The 19,499-nt window shown below is 39.2% G+C and overlaps 1 protein-coding gene across 1 annotated transcript in view; it reads left to right on the top strand.

Moving 5' to 3' along the window:
• The window catches only part of skd (mediator complex subunit skuld), a 43,206-nt gene that overhangs the window by 16,777 nt on the left and 6,930 nt on the right, over positions 1-19,499 (top strand). The window contains exons 11-18 of the mRNA XM_068367389.1: positions 285-414; positions 598-882; positions 2,259-4,058; positions 5,962-6,126; positions 6,607-6,828; positions 7,578-7,793; positions 15,884-16,078; positions 16,241-16,494. Of these exons, the coding sequence (XP_068223490.1) occupies positions 285-414; positions 598-882; positions 2,259-4,058; positions 5,962-6,126; positions 6,607-6,828; positions 7,578-7,793; positions 15,884-16,078; positions 16,241-16,494 (3,267 nt within the window). The remainder of the gene's footprint in view (positions 1-284; positions 415-597; positions 883-2,258; positions 4,059-5,961; positions 6,127-6,606; positions 6,829-7,577; positions 7,794-15,883; positions 16,079-16,240; positions 16,495-19,499) is intronic.

Genomic DNA, 19,499 nt, shown 5'->3' with positions numbered 1-19,499 from the left:
AGAGAATTTGTTAAAGTGCCTCTAATTATATGATTGTTTGGTATCTGTACCGTGGTATTTGTGTTTCAGTACCATGAGTATCTTGTTGGACAAAATCTAGAATGTTCTTGGTATATAAAATAAAAATTAAACCTTCCACAAATGACTAAGGCAATATGTAATATGCAACTGTATGTCTGGTATACTAGGAGAATGCTTAACTCATAGGCATCATATAAATAGTAGTCAGGTTTGATAAAAAAATATTTAACTGTTCTGCCTTTTTTTTTTTTTTTTTTTTGTAGGTTACACCACCCAGTAAAGAAGTTCAAGCCAGCAGAACCAAAGAAAGAGGAACCATTATGGCCTCCATATCGACCGGCCCACATTCAAGAGCACATGAAGGAACTTCACAGGACTGAAGTCTGTCATGAGGTAAGTTGCTTGCAGAAAACAAACTTGTTAAGTTAATTCAGTTGTGACTGGTTAAACTAAATTTTAAAAATTATATTGAAACTCAGATCTTTTGATATACTGTACAATGTAAATTTAGTTATGAAAATTTATTGTGTATTACGTTACCTGTTTAATAATGTCTAAACGTCAATTTCTTCATAGATTCCTGAAATGAATGGCTTGCCTCCCAAGCGAATTGGTGGCATAAAGAGACCGGCAGATCCCTACGACTTTGAAGACGAGGTATCTGGAGCAACCCTGGAGACATATAAACGGAAAGAAGGCGTAGATAAAGAGGAAGCCAAAACTCCTGGAAGTGTGCGATCCTCTCATGATCTTCATTCCCTCTCACAACCAAAGAAGACAGGTTATATGTACACTAACGATGGTGTGCAGCCATTTGATGGTGTTCCAGACAACATCTTTGACTCGGATTCCCCTGATGACGTAAGCACGGTTGTCTTTGGTGTTTTGCTTATTTTTATATATCAGGTCATTTCTGTAGTTTATTGATAGACCAGTGTTAGAAAAAATTATAATTATCATAGATTATGTCAAGTTTATTAAACATACTATGTTGATCAATAAAAATACCTATGAGGTATCTCAATATTAAGTGGTTGAATTTAGATTACTTGTCAGTGCTTTTTGAAGCATGCTGGAGAAACCTTGGAAAAAATATAGGGATTACCATTATTATTTCAATTTTTAAGGCACTTTGTAGGTCAGGTAAATATCTACGATGAATTCCTTTGAAGATCTTTAAGCAGTATTATTATTATTACTATCCAAGCTACAACCCTAGTTGGAAAAGCAAGATGCTATAAGCCCAGGGGCTCCAACAGGGAAAAATAGCACAGTGAGGAAAGGAAATAAGGAAATAAATAAATGAAGAGGACAAATAAAAAATAAATCATTCTAAAATAAGTAACAACGTCAAAACAGACATGTCATATATAAAATATTAACAACATCAAAAACATGTCATAAATAAACTATAAAAAGACTCATGTCCGCTTGGTCAACAAAAAAGCATTTGCTCCAACTTTGAACTTTTGAAGTTCTACTGATTCAATAATTGTTACAAAAGGTATTCTGCAGCATCGTGATTCCTCTTATCTTTTTCATTCTTTCCCTTTGGATAATTTGCCTCTTAGTTATTCCTCAGTTTAAACTTGACCTAATTGGAATAAATAGAAATGGGATAGGTTATCTTATGATTTGATGATGATACTCTGTAGGCTGAGAAAGACATTTTGTGAAACACTTGAAATTCAAAGGTGTTCTTGTTCTCTGAATATCATGGAAGCAGAATAACATAACTATTATGTCATATTCTTATACATTATTTGATAGGTATTATTTTCTCTCTAAATTAATTGGTATGTAGTAACTCATTAAAAGCCCTTGTTTGCTTTAAAAGATTCTTCGTTATTTTAATTCAATTAAAAAGGATTACAACATTCTAAGTATTAATATTTTTTGTCCATACATTTGCCTGCAAGTTAATCCTCAATCCTTTTGATCCTATTGCTTATTCAATGAAGATTTACGTGCCATTTTTATTTAATTTTTTTAAGCTTTCAATACACAGACTTGTATATGCCTTTTTTTGAGGTATTTTATACGTACAGTACAATAAATTGGATGTGGGAAGTTTAGCAATAAGATACCTTGCCAAAGTACAATACTGTAATTGAAATTATGTTGAGAAGTTATTGGAGATGATAATTTTTGCAATAAAAGACATCATATATGTTACTAGACAGTTTCGTTATTTTGTATTTTCAAATCCTCAAGCTAATAAATTCTTACTTTTTCAGCCTACATTCCCCGACCACACACCGCCAGGTTCAAATAAGCCAATTGGTGGCCCTGAAGATACTGCAAGTGTAATGAGTAATAATAAGAACTGTAGTGGTGGTAATAATAAGTCCAGTGCAAATAATGGATTGGTAGAACTAAGTAAAATGTTTCCAACACCTCCCTCACATGAACACAATCCTGATCATGATACTGCCCTAGAGGAAAGTACACCTCAGATAATCAGTATTAAGCAGGAGCGAATAGAAGACTTACGCCCTTTGCACACAGTCGAACCGGCAGGTATAATAGTTAAAGAAGAGCCTAAAGAAACAATAGCTGTGTATCGTCCTCCTTCGGTGTGTATGTTCATTGGATCCTCAAAATACGCTCCACTCACGAACCTTCCAAGTCAAGAGTGTAAAACTATTGTTACTCTTCCATCAGACTGGGCATACAAGCCATCTTGGCAGTACTCCGTTGCTGACAAGACTCACGCATCTGTTCCAGCCATGAACCATATGAGCAACATTCATATGGGCCCAACCACCGCTGGTCATAGTCAGAGGGTTGGTATGTCCCCAATATCTCCCATGGCCTCTAGTATAGGAGGGCCTGTGTCTGAAGGTGGGCCAGGGTCTCAGCGTGGTCCTGGTAGTGTTGGGGGCCCAGCCTCAGCTGGTCCACCGATGAACTATGACCTGACCTCACCGGCATCCAATCAGTCATCATACCTCAGTAAGACACTGCCGTCAGTGGAGCCTCCTAGTTTAGGGCTCACTCAAGTACCTGAAGCAAATTCCCTCATTGTTAATATTTCATTACAAGATTCTAGTGTTAACTTATTTAGAGACCACAACTTCGACTCGTGCACGATGTGTGTGTGTAATAATAGTGCGAAAAATGTAGGCAACATCCGTGGCAATGACGGTACCCTCTATCTACCACCTACACATTTAAGTGTAGAGGAGGAAAGTATCAAGTGTAATTGTGGTTTTTCAGCGGTGGTTAATAGAAGGCTCGCCTTTCAGGCTGGGCTATTCTATGAAGATGAAGTGGATCTTACTGGCCTCCATGAGGCTCTAGCAACTGAAAGGAAGAAACACTCCCTACTCTTGCTGATGGATAGTAAAAATACGGACAATCCTGAACGTGAAACCAGTATTCTAGATGTACCTCAATCGATGTTTCAGTTATTGCAAAGTCAGTGCTTAGTAACGTTAAGTACTCCTAGTAGTGTTATTTATAGATCAACAACACTGTACCAAAATACCAGACGAGATTTTCACTTAAATTTGGTAGATTATAAGGATGGAAATGAAATTGCATGTATTGCTGTGGAACAGTCAAGGGGGACAAGCATTAGTGATAGTGAAAGTGCTGCTCCTACAATGAGACAGCAATATATGCACAAGTGGTGCTATTACCAGTTTGATGGTCCAACATGTTCTAAAGACATAGTACGGTGTATGAAAGCTCTTCAACCTCATTTGCAGGAGGCAATACAAAAGAAGGGGAGGAGAGTGAACTGGGAGCCTGTGTTCAGTGTTGATGGTCCTCTCACCTGGAGACAGTTTCATCGAATGGCTGTCCGTGGCACGGAGGACATGGCAGAGCCTCTTCCTATTCCCATGTTGTTAACGGGTCACGATAGAGACTGGCTGACTATAGCACCTCAGTCAATTAGACATTGGGAAAAACTACTACTGGAACCCTATTCTCAACAGCGGAATGTGGCGTATGTCGTCGTAGCTCCAGATAACGAATTCATACTAACCCATGTTCGCACATTCTTCAAAGAGTTGTCGTCTATATATGAGGTAATTGAGAATTTCAGTAATCTTTTCTATATTGATTTCTTTGTTTCACATTGGGTAGCATATTCTGCAGAATTGGCAAAATTCCTTATCTATAAGTATCTATGGCAGACATTCTTTCGATAGTACTGTATGTCAAAAACTGTATCTGATATACATCTAAGGTGCATTATATTTTACTTTATCAGAGAAGTGAATTCCTTGAAGTAGAATTTGTATGATCTTTGTACTTAATCTGTAATAAGTTATTTATATTTGCGAATTATGGCGAACTTTAGAAAATCATTAAATGCCTCTTTCAAAATTTATGGCAATCCTGATCTTGTGTAATGCAGTAAAATTAAATCTCAAATAATTTTCAGAATATTCATATCTTGCCAGAAAGTAGTGAAAACATCAACACTGGTTTATTGCTGTAATTATTATTATGATTATTGCTTGAGCACACTCATTGGAGAGAAGGATTACTTTAATATATCATCACCATAATCCATTACTAGTCCACTGCAGGACAAAGGCCTCAGACGTGCCCTTCCACTTGCGTGTTTATGGTCTTTCTATGCCAGTCCACACAAGCAAACTTTCTTAGTTTATCAATCCACTATCAATCTACTGTTTATTATTTAATAATACCATGTAAATAATATTGCTAAAAATATATCTATTGGGCTTAGAAGATAACTTTGTGTGTGTTAAAAAAGAGAGACTTTTTAGCAATGTGAGAAAGATAGATGGTCTTGAGATTGGGTTGGCTAATTACCAAGTTAGGAAAAGGTAGTTGTTAAAGTACAGAATAAATAAAAAAACTAATGAAGGTATATCTTTTCCATTATACAGCAGTTACATTTATATGCTTGTATGTAAGACATTTGAAATGACATAACCCGTGGTCAGGAGTGCTGGGAAAATCAGGGAATGAAAGTTTATTTTTTATGGAATGTCATCCAAAATCGAGATGCCCCTTTTATGTCAAATGTGGCTATATATAGCAAATTGTTTTCCAATTGTGGATATTACCAATAGGTAATTTTGAACCCAGTCCTATTTTCTTGATGCCTTTAATTGATTTTGTTTAGGGATTTCAGACAATGATAACCAATGAAGTGGCTTGAAATTTTAACCTTTTAAAAGTGAATTAGTCACCTGGTGTGAGGAGTTTTGATTGGCCGTTGTATGTGGAGTTGAGCCACGTGTAATCAAGAAAAATATATTTCAGTTTCTTTACTACTGGAGAAGATTTGGTTACAGTATATATTATTTGATTTTATAAACTAGAAACGATTCTTTAATGTAACTTTTAAAACCTGAAGAATGTTATAATGAATTGTTAAGTAGCAATAATGAGGTAATTTTATTCCTCAGGGGTAAAGAAGTAAGTGAATGAAGTGCCATATAATAAATATTTATTATTGATGTTGGGCGTTTGTATATTTTGCTATAACTGTAATATTTTTAACTTTTTAACCCTTTTACATCAGGCTATTTGGAACTTTCCAACCCTTAACCCCCAGAGGTTATTTTTCTTCAAGCACGTTTTGCGGTATATTTTTTTTTAATTGCTCCAACAGCCTTAATTTTCGTCATAGAGAGGTCAGGTTGGTCTCATTCTCTTGGAAGATGCCTGAAGTTTCTCAAAAAATTATCAAAAATATGCAAAAAAAAAAAACAAATGTAAATAGCAGTTTTTTGCAAGGACATACCGGTATGTCCATGGGGGTAAAGGGATGAGTTTTGTGAAACGTACCAGTACGTCCTTTGGGGGTAAAAGGGTTAATAGTTTCATTTCTTCTCAAGATGCCTATTAATAAATTTTTTCCATGGGAGCCTATTGAATGTGCTAATGTCTTCCCGAAAGATGAGCTCATCACATCTAAACTTTTGCTAATGTTTATCTATTTTCCTACAGTTGTGTAAATTGGGCCGACACGCTCCTATTCAAAGAGTGCTAAGAAACGGTATTATGAGGATAAGTAAAACAGCAGCTTCAAAAGTTGCCAATGAGCCGCTGGAGGATTGGTTTTCTCTCCTTGGCGACACGCATATGTCCACAAAGCTCAAAGTTTATGCCCAAGTAAGAGTTGTTATTATTTTTGTCGTAGTATAAGTAGGCAATTCCAATTTTGAGTTTTCTATTGGAGGTTTCAACATACAGGCTATGTTTAAACAAGGAACCATTTCCTATGATATTTGCTGCCAAACCTTTCTTATATGAATAATATTTAATATTGGAAAAAAAACTAAAAGAGTGGTTTTGAGTAAGGGCTCTTAATTAGGCGAATTAACCTTTATTATTTTTCAACATCCAAGTACTTTTAGTCTCTTTGCTGAATATATTTTTGGTTAGTTCAAATATGCGTGGGATTTTCATGTTTCTGTTGTTTGGTTTCAGCATTTTTGATAAAGTTAGTAGTGAGAAGAAGGTAGTTGGAACTGGATGAATTATTGAAAAATTTGAATTATGTATACTTTGGTGTTCTACATTTTTATTTATTACTTTTGTAAAGTATTACCCCTAAAAAATGTTTAATGGCTGATATTTTTACTACCCTAGGTATGTAGACACTGGTTAGCTCCTCATTTAGCTACTTTAAGTATGGACAAGAGTTTGTTTGAAGGACATGCGTCTAGCAGAGGTACAGAAAGACAAGCGCCTTCTCCCATGCCACCTCCATCGTCGGAAAGTATGACCTCGACAAACCCTTCTACAACACCAACACACAATGGTTCAGAACCTGAGACTTGTGCAACCTCGTCGACAGGTCCCAGTAATTCTGTAAGTATTATCGTGTAAACCTAACGTGTTTTTTTTATTTGAATACTTGACTCTTTATTCATTAAACCTTATGATATTAATAAAAGAAAAACTATAGTACAGTACAGTATTAGGAAATTGTTCTCTAGTCTATTAGTTTCCTATAGGGGGTTAAGCACGGTTAGTGCACCTCTCGCAATGCCCTGTAAGCAACACTTAGTGTCTTTACAAGGTTCCTGCTGCCCCTGGCTGCACTTGGTTTTGTACCCTACTTTACTTCCTTTCTAACTTTCTTTTCATAGTGTAATTAGATGCACTTGGGTGCTGAAGGGCCCTACAGGCCCCAGTGCTGGTCTATATACTGAAGTCCAAATCTACAAAAATCAAAACCAATTTATTAGTGTGTAATGGTAGTAACTTATCTTTGAACAAGTTTGTCACGTTTTGGTAGGGTAGCATGAATGCTGTAGTTTATTTCATCTTTATTTCATTTTATTTGAGAGAATAAGGGAATTCTTTTTACTGAAATTAGATTCTGCAGTGGTGATTTATCGGTGTCCATATGCTGAGTCCAGTTATGATTTTTTATCCCTTTTAAGAAATTACTTTTATTTGGAAACAGATTTGCAATATTTTATATCCTTTTTTTATAGTTTTGCAGTAAAATTAAAATTCTATCTAGTTTAAGTTTTGTTGACCCTTCTATAAGATAATGTTTTAATTTTATATTCTCATTACAGCAAGGAGTCAATTTTATCTTCTTATTACAGCAAAGTGGTGCTCCTATGGGTGCTGGTGCAAGCCTTAATGAAGTTGAAGACGATGATTCTCCACCACCAGCTCTGCTCATTTACTTGGTGGATCCATTTAGTGTAGGCCAAGAGCATCCTGATATGCATCGGCTCGTTACCCTTGGGCTACTACGTTGCTATGAACACATGCTGGAAGGACTCTCAGAGAGTATGCAGCAGAATGTCTACCTTCAAGTGAGTTCTCTATTTTTAATTGTACCTACACAAAGAAATAAGTGTTGATCTCAAAACAGTGAAGTACTTTTGTAATGGTCATGATTGTTAGTTAAAAAGGAGTTTGATGAAGATTGTAAAGTGAGTACTAATTTAAAGAAAGTTATTAGAGTTTTAATTAGAATATCAGGCCAAGAATGACAGGATTATAAATCTTCTGTCTTTGGCTCTCCCATTTCTGTATGGGGTCACTGTTTCCTATGAGCCCTTTTAAACACGTCCAAGTTGAAACTCCTTGGAAAATTTTTCTTGAAAGGGGAGGCTGTAAAAACTTTCAGAGGAAAAATATACGAACGAAACCATCCTTTAAAAAGGAGTCTTTTTGCAGCCTTCCCTATAGCACTAAAATTTTAAACATCTGACTTACCCGTTAGTTATATATATATAGCTTTAGTCCCTTCTTCACAGCAGAAATTTCAAAACTTGCGGCAATCGCCGATTGGGTAGCCAGGTGTACCACCAGTGTGCCCTCTAACCATGTACCTGGAACCATTCCAGTGATTCCTCAGATCTTCCCTGCCACTGCACAATCAACATCGTTGGATTTCTCACTCGCTGTAACATGTATAATTGCAGTTATCTTGGTGATGTACAATTTGCTTTTGGTTGGTTATTTTTTTTTTTTTTTTCTTAAATTAGGAGTTTTTTCCCCCTACTGTAAAACTAACAAACCTACTCTTAAATAAAACATGAAGGCAGAAGGAAATCATTCTGCCAACTCTATGACGTCACAAATCAGGTGACGTAAACTACGTAGTATGACTGCAAAATTATTGCAAGGAATGAAAAGAAAATACCTACTTACAAAACAAAAGTATTTAATTTTTATAATGTAAAAGGAATATATTTTTAAGAACATATTTGTCCTATTAGTATACTTCTTTAGATAATCATCGATCTATTTTCAGAGTTTAAATAAAACTAGCGTACAGTTAAATTTACGCTACTTAGTACTCATGACGATCGATACAGTCCCACATATTACTTTATTTTTTTTTTTTTGATATTGGGAATTATATTATTAACCGTATCTTATTGCATTCTCATTCAAGCCCTGAGCGAAAGAGTATAATCTCTCGCAGCTGGCAGGTCTGAATTATGGTCTGATGTGAAAGAGTTTAAAAGTGCAAGTTTCAGTGCTAAATCTGCAGTGGAGGGTGCGTCTGCTCGTACCTGTCGTTCTCCTAGCCCTAGACCCCTTCCAAGCTCCCCAACCCCTGGGAGAAGGAATGTCGATCGGCGAAAGGAAACGAGAGGGGTCAACCCAGAACGCTCGCCCTTGCATGGGAAAGGCGAGGTAAAAGTGTTTTCTTCGCCGTCGGATGACGCAGCTCACAGACGGGGCTGGCATCTTACGTATTTCCCTTCCTGCTAGACAAGAAGAGAGTTGCTCGTCAGGACGCCAACCGTTTAGATTTTTAACGCCATAACGCTAGCATCAGGAAGAAGACGAGCGTTAAGAAGTTGGTCTACATCACGCCAAGCGTCGAGTTGTTGGGAGCATGACACGTAATGCCCGAGTGTCAGAGCTTTGAATGTCAAGCTACTAACGCTGCTGTAAGAGTTAGACACGATGTTTGACACTGAGTGCAACTTCTTATGTCTCTTGTTGGATGAGCGAACGTCATTGTTCCGAGAGTTAAGCGTTGGAACAACATGACGTCGAGCGTGAAGCAGTTAGACGTGACGCCGAGCTTCAAGCAGTTATACATGACGCCGAGCGTCAAGCAGTTAGAGGCGTCGCCGAGCGTGAAGCAGTTAGACGCGTCGCCGAGCGTCAAGCAGTTAGACGTGACGCCGAGCGTGAAGCAGTTAGACGTGACGCTTAGCGTAAGAGCCTCGAACGTCGTGATGACGTCATCGAGCAGAGCGTCGAGATCGCGAACGTCTTAGTTCCGATCGTAATGATCGCGAGCGTCACAGTTCCGAGCGTCAAGCGTTGGAACAACGTGACGCCAGGCTTAATGATCTTGGACCCATTGACACCAGAAGTCAGGCCCTTAAGGAGTTGACTCCTAGGAAACAAGACGTCTCTACCTAGGTTAGATACTTGTAGAAGGAAAGGATCAACGATCTCCTTCCCCCTACTGATCTTTTAGAGGAAGTTTCGAAGGAGAAGATCCCGAGATCTTTCATCCTTCGGTTGACTTATAGAAACTCAGTTTTTACTGGAGAGTTTCCGAATTATTTTATGCCTGCGGCTCCTCGTTCCCCGCCTTCAGAGTTTATGCTAGGGAAGGCGTCGAAGGAATCTCTGTTTACAAAGATGGTGCTGTCTCGATCATCTAAAAGAGCTTTGAGGATGAATGGGAGACTGGATGCAATCCAACAAGGACTAGGGAAAGACTGCTTTCTCTCTCTCTCTCTCTCTCTCTCTCTCTCTCTCTCTCTCCCCCCCCCACCCCGGATAGATTGGCCTCCAGATCTAGTGTTTGATACGAGACGGGAGAAGTTCTCGGCTTGGAAGTTCCTACCTCTGCCCAAGGAGACTTTTCGAGTCCAGTAGATGGTCATGAAAAGGACCAAAATACTCTGGTCAATGTCAGTGCTTGATCATCCTCTCAAAGGCATCTTCAGAGCTTTAAAAGTATTCAATTACCTTGACTGAACTCTGGGAGCCTTGGGGTAGAAGGTTTCTGCCTTGAAGGATGTGGACACTGATAGTCTTAGCCTCATTATGTCAGGCATGGATAAAGCCTTAAGAGACAGTTCCAATGAGTTGGCAGCCCTTTTCTCAGCGGGGGTCCTTAAGAAAAGAGCCAGGATGTGTTCTTGTCTGTCCATTGGGGTTACACCCATTCAGAAGTCAGAATTGAGGTACGCACCCTTTATTCTTCCTCTCTTTTTCCTCGAGTTGGTCAAAGAAGTCTTCCGCTTTAGCCCAAAAGGCCACACAGTATTTGGGGTCTAAAACAGCTAGGAAGGCTCTGCTTACTTCTTTCTCAAGCCGCACAGACAGCTGTAGGAGCCAGACTTAACAACTTCTGACAACTTGGGAGAGGAAAGGAGCAGACCTTTGGTCTGTACAGTTACTAAAGGAGGGATGCGAAATCTTTTTCCTAGGGAAACCTCCTTCAATAGTAACTCCGATAGATCTCTCTGCCAGATACAGAGAGGAGTCATAGAGACAGGCTATGCAACATCAAATGTCTCTATTATTGGAGAAGGAGGCAATAGAGACCAGTCCTGGATGTAAGTGCTCTCAACGCCTTCGTTCAGAAGACAAAGTTCTCCATGGAGACATCGAAATCAGTCCTAGCAGCAGTAAGAAAGGACGACTGGATGGTCTCTTTAGACCTCCATGATGCTTACTTCCACAACCCCATCCATCCGAACTTCAAGCAATACCTGAGGTTTGTGTTTAAGGAGGAAGTTTTTTCCAGCTTTGGGCTCTTTGTTTCGGCCTATGCACTGCCCCTCAAATAGATGGTGCGTCTGTTATGACCTGTCGTTCTTCTAGCCATAGACCTCTTCCAAGCTCCCTAACCCCTGGGAGAAGGAATGTCGAACGACGAAAGGAAACGAGAGGCGTTAGCGCCCGAGCACTCGTCCCCCCGAGCGTACTTGTCGACGCTTCACAGGACACTCGCCCTCGCCATGTGAAAGGCGAGGTGGAAGTGTTTTCGTCCTCATCGGATGACGCAGCGCCCAGACGGGGCTGGCGTCTCGCATCTTGACCTCTGAAGAGGAAGATTGCCTCTGTCCAACAGCGTCGTGTCATGACGCCTCAGGCTCTAGGTTGCAGCCATTGGAGCAGTCCGGAGCGTGTCCTACTCAGAGCTCATTCCTGCAATCGCTGCTTGGAGGATCTGCAGATGACGTTGAACTTATTAGAAGAACTGGGTCTTCTGATAAACAGATACAAGTCTCAACTGACATCATCCCAAGAGATCATTTATTTGGGTACGGAGATTCAGAGTCAAGTTTTTTGGGGCTTTTCCGTCTACCTCGAGGACGGAGCAAGCCCTGCTGAAGCTTCTTTGCTTTCTAGAGAAACGGCAGTGTTCTGTGAGAGAGTGGATAAGTCTGCTGGAACCCTCTCCTCGTTGGAACTGTTTGTCTCCCTGAGAAGACTGAATCTTCGCCCTCTTCAGTTCCACCTCAAACGCCATTGGAACAAGGGAAAGGAAATAGAGACAATATGCATCCCCATTACGGAAACCGTAAAGGTTGCCTTCAGTAGTGGAACGATTCGGTCAAACTTCAAGAAGGTTTTTCCTTGGAACAGAGGAACCCAGACCTTGCGTTCCGATGCCTCGAACTCGGCGTGGGGAGCAACACTGAGCAAGTTGGAGATCTCAGGTCTCTGATCAAAAAGATCAGGAGATGCTCCGCATAAACCAGAAGGAGCTGTTTGCAGTCCTGTTATCCCTCAAAAGCTTCGAAAGATCAGTACTGAACAGAGTGGTGCAGGTCAACGCCTACAATTCTACAGCGTTGGCCTACATAGCCAAACAAGGCGGAACCCACTCAAGGTCTTTTTACGAGACTGCGAGAGTTCTTTACTGGACAAAAGAGAAGATTGTAACCCTTGTAACAAGGTTTATTAAGGGGGAAAGGAACGTGATGGCAGACAGTCTCAGCAGGAGAGGTGAAGTTCTGTCCCCAAGAATGGACGCTTCATCAAGAGTTCTGCAAAAACCTGTGACGGTTTTGGGGTTGTCCTTGTGTAGACCTGTTCGCAACCTCGAAGACGAAGAGGTTGGAGACATATTGCTCCCCAGTGCCAGATCTCGAGGCAGTCCACCTAGGTTTTTTCCTTTTAGATTGGTCTTACCTGGGCATGTTTGCATTCCCTCCGTTCTAGATTGTTCACAAAGTGAAGCAAAAAGTTTGTGTCACACGAGGGATCCAGATTGACTCTAGTGGCCCCTTTTTAGCCCTCAAGAGAGTGGTTCACAGAGGTACTTGAATGGATGGTGGAAACCCCGAGAAGCCTTTCTTTAAGAGTAGATCTACTCATACAACCCCACTGGGAAAGATACATCGAAACCTCCAAGCTCTTCGTCTAACTGCCTTCAGAATATCGAAAAACTCACAAGAGCTAGAGGTTTTTTCGAAGGAGGCAGCTAGGGCGATTGCAAGAGCAAGGAGGCCTTCGACCATCAAGGTTTTTAGAGAATAGTGCAGAGTCAACTCTGTTTTCTCTTCCAGTACCTCTGTGACTCAAATTGCTGACTTCCTGTTATACCTTGGAAGGAAACGTAGGTTTTCATCTTCTTCCATCAAGGGATGCAGGAGCTTACTAGCGGCCTTCTGCAGGCATAAGAACTTGGATCTTCTCAATTCCTTGAGACATCTAAGGAACAGCACCAGGAATCACCAGCTTGGAATCTGGATATAGTTCTAAAGTTCCTAATGAGCGACAGGTTTGAGCCCTTGCACTCTGCTTCGTTTAAGGACCTTACTATGAAGACTATATTCTTGGTCAGTCTGGCGACAGCTATAGGGGTCAGTGAGATTCATGCCTTTAACAAGAACATAGGCTTTAGGAATAACAAAGCTATCTGCTCTTTGCAGCTAGGTTTTCTTGCTAGAACGAACGCCCTTTTCAACCCTGGCCCATGGCTTCTGAGATTCCGAACTTTTCGGATGTGGTTGGTGAGGAATTGGAGAAGGTCCTGTCCTCAGTAAGAGCCCTGAAATTCTACCTGGAAAGAACGAAAGAGTTACGAGGCAAGTCAGAAGCTCTTTGGTGCTCGGTCAAGAAGCCTTCATTACATGTCGAAGAATGAACTATCCTCCTTCATCAGGCTCTTAATAAGAGAGGCTCATTCACATTGTAGTGAGGCAGACCTCAAGCTTTTGAAGGTCAAGACACATGAAGCTAGAGCTGTGGCAACTTCCATAGCCTTCAAACAGAATAGTTCTTTACAAAGCATTATGAACACAACCTTCTGGAGGAGTAAATCTGTGTTCACCTCACACTATTTGAAACTTGTCCAGACTCTTTATGAGGACTGCTATGCTCTGGGACCATTCATAGAAGTGAGTGCAGTAGTGGGGGAAGGTTCTACCACTACATTCCCGTAACGTAATACCCTTTTCTTCTCTTGGAACTCTTGTATTTTTATGGTTGTTCGTGGAGATTGGACAAGCTTCCACAATCATTGATTTTAGTCAGGTGGTCAGTTTGTTCCTTGAGAGCACCCAGAACAAGGGTATTGGAGGAGGTGCTGTCACATAGAGGTTTTTAGACCGGTTTGACAGCTCCTAGAGGTCTTCAGCCACCTGGGTGGATCGCTGGATCTCGTAAGGAAAGCGGACATAATGAAAGAATTCATTGTAGTCAGCTTCCTTATCAGGCACGAACCCTTAAGCTTGTTTATTAACTCTTAAGTAAATTCCAACAATGTTGGCTGTCTCTGACTCTCCACCAAGGGTGTTGATCAGCTATATATATAACTACCGGGTAAGTCAGATGTTTAAAAATGATATTTTCATAATAAAATAAATTTTTTAACATACCCGGTAGTTATATATAATTTAATTCCCCCCTCCTCCCCTCTAGAGACCTATGGGTATGGAAGATCTGAGGAATCACTGGAATGGTTCCAGGTTCCTGGTTAGAGGGCGCACTGGTGGTACACCTGGCTACCCAATCGGCGATTGCCGCGAGTTTTGAAATTTCTTGTGTGACGTCAGGGACTAAAGCTATATATATAACTACCGGGGAAGTATGTTAAAAAATTTATTTTATTATGAAAATATAATTTTTCCAATGTAAAGGGATTGCATTGAAACAATTCCAGAGACAAAAAGGTAGTTGAAATTTTCCTGGAAAAAATGTATGGTCTGAAATGTTTGTTAAGAAAGGTGTAGTTGAAAAGTGCATGTCTCCACTTTACTAGCTTCAATTCTGTTTTCTTGCGAGGTCTCCAAAAACAATAAACATCAGTGAACTGCATACTCTAAGAGACTTACTCTCCTTCATATGAATTAACACTATCACAAGGTCAAAGATATAGTGATTAAGAGCTGATCCTTAGTGTAAGATGACCCTTATCTCTAACATTTCAGTGTTTAACAGTTACTTGCCTCCGTGCACATATCCTCAACCACTCTTTACATACCTTTCAGAACTACTCCTCTTTCTCTTACATATCCATACTTCTTGCCATAGTACTTGGTCATATGCATTTTTCAAATTGATGAAAGTCGGGTATAGTCCTTTCTATAATTCTTTCGGATCTAAATGCTAAAGATACATCTTTTGTACCCTTACCTAGTATGAACCCAAATTTCTTTTCACTTATTGTGGTTTCCCTCGCTCTCATCGATAATTTTTGCATTGATGAAAAGTTTATAGTAATTGAAGTAAAATTGACATTGAAAAACCCAGAGATGAAACGGTTATTGATTTATTGTGATGTGTGTTCTGAATAAGAATTTCTACTCATGAATAAAAAGTTAATCCATACAAAAGAGTACAATTGCTCTTCAATTTATCTCTCTCTCTCTCTTTTTTTCCCCCATCGTAAGAAGGCCCTCAACCATGTGCATATTTAGGGAATCCACTTTTTGGGATCCCTTGAAATAGTACAAGTCTTTGAGGGGTCCTACCCCTTCCCTGTCAATGGTAAAGTGGGTCTTCTGCTGTGTCCCTTCAGCCCCAACTGCATTTTTTTTTTTCTTTCCAGCTTTCAAAAGTTCTTTGCTTTAATTTTACTTCTCATCTGAGTAATTCCCTCTGGTGAGCCCTATGGGAGTGTATAGATATGATTAGTTAACCTCATCAAGGTGATTTATAATAAATTAATCTATTACAGCTATTGATGGAAATATGTGAAGCTGATTTTACCTATATTTTATAACATTGTATAGCTTGAATGATCTGTGATTTACTTTTCCCCAAAACTGGCTCTCAGCATTGAGTGGAAATAATATTTCAACTAATTTTTCTTTTTAATCTGTAAAGAAAGCATGTAAGCTCTTTATCAAGCTGGAATATTATTTGATTATTTTTTTCCATTACTTCATTTATCTTGCACTTCAGTTGAATTTATTTAGATTTTTGTGTGTATTATAACTATTGTACTTTTGTTTTTCAGATTTTGTCTTTAGAAAGTATTTTAGAACTTGCCAGTGACTCTCATGACCGTTCACGGCATATTGACCAGTTGAAGTCTTTGGCGTTTTCTGTATTCATGCAGTGTAGAAGATTGCTCACACACACTCCTGTTGTTAAATCCTTAACGGGTTTTGGACCAGCATCTGTGTACGATGAATTTTTAAAGGCCAAAGATGTAAGTAGAATACATATAAGAAGTTTTTAAAAATATTAATAGTATATTCTCAAAATTTTTTTTTATGAAAATATCAGATATGAAGAATGGATGATGACTTTTTTTATCTGTGCAAGAACTAGATGATATGTAAGACATGTAATGAATAATAATTCCTTGCAGACTGCAGCATTGGAAGAGAAGCGTTTAGCACCTTACCATATCTTCTCTCCTGCATACATCTTGGCTCCTATTAAAGAGAGCCGGGGTACTAGTAAAGAGGCGCAGGAAGCACTGGGCGAGCCTCGAGAAAAGTCAACTATACTTAATTGTACTTATTGCTTATCTGAAGATCAGAGATGGTTGTTAGCTGCTGCAACTGATGAATTAGGAGAAATCTTAGAAACTGTTACCATCAGTATTGAAATTCCTAATAGGTAAGAAAAAATTTTGTTTTCATCTAAGTGTGGTTGATGTTGGTGGGTATTTCAATGAGTCTTACCTGGTGTTCACTAGGCTTCCTTTCCAAACTCTCCGTTTTCTGATCTTTGACACAAAGAATTGAAATAATTTTCTCTCCCTCTCATATTGCCTAACTCAAATTGGGAGCTCGTACGTAGGGATCTGTGAACCCTTTATAATAAGAAAAAAAAGGATATCAGATTAATTCCATTCCATTCCCAAGTTATCTGAACAACTTGTTTCTGAAGAAACAAGTGATAGTAGTAGTGTCGGATGCATCCCCAGTTTTATACAATCGTATCTTTCTTGTACTGGAGTCATCCGGGGGTTGGTCACAAGTTCTTGATGTCTGTTTACAAAGAGTATACAGTTTTAACCAAGATTTTAATGACAACCCCTTTCAGAGGCCTGGTGGTTGTGAGGAAAGGAGACGAGATATTCATAATCGATCTGACTGATGCTTATTTTCATTTAGCTATTCACAAAAATTCCAGGAAGCTCCTCTGATTTTTGAAGGGGGGAAAGATTTACCAATTATGTCATTATATTTTGGCCTAAGAATGGGTCCTCAAGTTTTAATTTTTATATACAAGGTAAATGGCACCAATCTCCAAATGGCTACATCTATTGGGCAGAAGAGTCCTTTTTTACTTTTGCCATTGGCTAATTTTAAAATTGTCTCTGGCAAAGCTTCAAGTTCGTAAGGAATTTATACCAAAAGCAGTGGGATGTGTATTTTGGTTGTTGCAGATCCATTGGAGACATCCCTCCCCGGTGATTGCCAGACCGGGGTTCGAGTCCCATTCAAACCAGTTAGTTTTTTTAGTGTCTGCAACCTTGCCATCCTTGTGACCTATGGAAGGGGGTGTTTGGGGGAGCCTATAAAGTAGGTCTGCATGCTGAGTTACCAGCAGCCATTGCCTGGCCCTCCCTAGTCCTAGCTTGGTTGGAGATGGCACTTGGTTGCTGATCATATGTTTATATGGTCAGTCTCTAGGGCTACTTATTGAAAGGTATGGTTTGTGATACTACATACTAGTAGTAGTACTACTGCTATTTTTTTTTTCTGTTTGAAGATTACTAGGCATCAAGGTGTGTATTAGCAATAGGGTGTTCTAGTTTACTTAGTTCTTTATATATTAGGTAGTTAAGTATTAATTATAGACTAGCTCCTGATTTTCTCAAGTTTGAATCGTGCCGTACAGTTTTGAGAAAAGGAAAGACAATTTTCTAATTAATCCCTGTTGAAGAACTGTGTACTTTTATGCTGTGAAACAAGTTTTTACCATCCATTGAATATTAAGTCTAAAGTTTTAGGTATTTCATGGTTGTTTGTGAAAATTATTTGGCTTTTAAGATAGTTTCTTCAGGCTCTTTACCTCCTCACACACCACCTTAAAAGCCTGGAATTTATCACTAGGTAAGTCATTGAAATAAACGGAAATTTTGATAAAAGAATATAAGTGTTTAAACACTAATATTGATCATCTTAGAGGACTACAGTTGGTGTTGTGTAACCAATAACACTAAGGTGGGTGGGCAATTTGAAAGCGAAGATGAAAGTCAAGGCTTAGAAGCATATTGAACACTGGGTTGGCATTGAAACGATAGATTTTGATATAAAAATTCCTTTCTTTATTTTAAATATAATATTACCTAGGAAGGCATGATTAGTTTTGCTCTTTAAGTTCACGCAGCCAAAGAACGGCAATAATCTGGAAAATGCAAAAATAGAGAGATCTCTTAATTTTGCTCTAGATGACATTTGGCATTGTGAATACACTGGGTATAGGATGTAAAGTCATCAAGAGGGTTGTTTGTTATTTTGGAAATGCTTGGAATTTCCCATTGCAAAAGCCTGTATGGTGCCACTTTTGTTAGTACGAAAGTTTGTTGAAGTAAATTTTAAGGTTGTAAGAGAATTATCAGTATTTTCAAATGTCATTTCACCTATTTTATCCCATACTAAGGCAACATAAGAATACAGCCAAGCTTTAGTAGGTTATACCTTTGTAGAATGTCAATCTATGACACATCAGCTTATGGTAGGTATCTTGTTACTGATTTGGGTCTGTGACAAGAGTGTAACTACTTAGGATCAAACTGTAATTTGTTCCTAGTACAATAGTGTTTCTCAACTAAATTAGATATACATACATACATATACCAAGGCACTTCCCCCAATTTTGGGGGGTAGCCGACACCAACAATGAAACAAAACAAATTAGATATACTTTTCCTCTCCAACTCTATTTTCCTTTTTCCTATCAGGATAACTTCTGAAAGTGCAAATTTGAATATAGATTAGATTCATAGAATGTGAAGAAGGTACAATATTCTAGTTGCTAATGTGGCCCAGCAAGGCAAAATAATTGTCAGTCTTAGCTTTCAATGGTGGGTCCTATCTTGTTGATTAATTGATTTCGAGTTTTCTGGCATGACATCTAAGGTCATTGGCGCTGATATTTGTTATAAATAAAGAATAAAAGGAAATTAAATTTAAAACAAAAGCAAAGATGTCCTTATAAAAGTTGAATAGGTTTCAGAAGACCTGCTTCTGAAGTAAATCTAAAAGTACCGCTATTGTAATACGGCACGTCCAAAATCTAGGCAAGGATGAACCTGCCGTCCTCACCTCGAGCCTCAAAGAGACATCTATTTTATAAGATGCTAAAAGTGTGGCATTGGGTTAACAAGTGCCCCACCGTCGGGTACCAAACACAACGCAATATGGCTGGTGTTAGCCAGTCATCAGAAACTCTGGTGTCAACAGTGTGTGACCAATGCAAAGACGACAATGAACACCCCTTTACCTAGCCCGAACCGAAAGTGGAGCGTGACCGGACCAATAGTGTGAAGCAACCCCAAACATGCTCACCTGTTGGCAAGCGATCTCTGGATAGCAAGTAGTACCCGAGTTTGATATCACATCTCTTTGTGCTCTACTGTTTGCATGTGGGCTCTACTGTTTGCATGTGGG

This window comes from Palaemon carinicauda, chromosome 45 (assembly GCF_036898095.1).
Source record: "Palaemon carinicauda isolate YSFRI2023 chromosome 45, ASM3689809v2, whole genome shotgun sequence".
Taxonomy (NCBI): Eukaryota; Metazoa; Arthropoda; class Malacostraca; order Decapoda; family Palaemonidae; genus Palaemon; species Palaemon carinicauda.
Note: the sequence above shows the minus strand (reverse complement) of the source record. Positions and strands in the feature narration are given on the sequence as shown.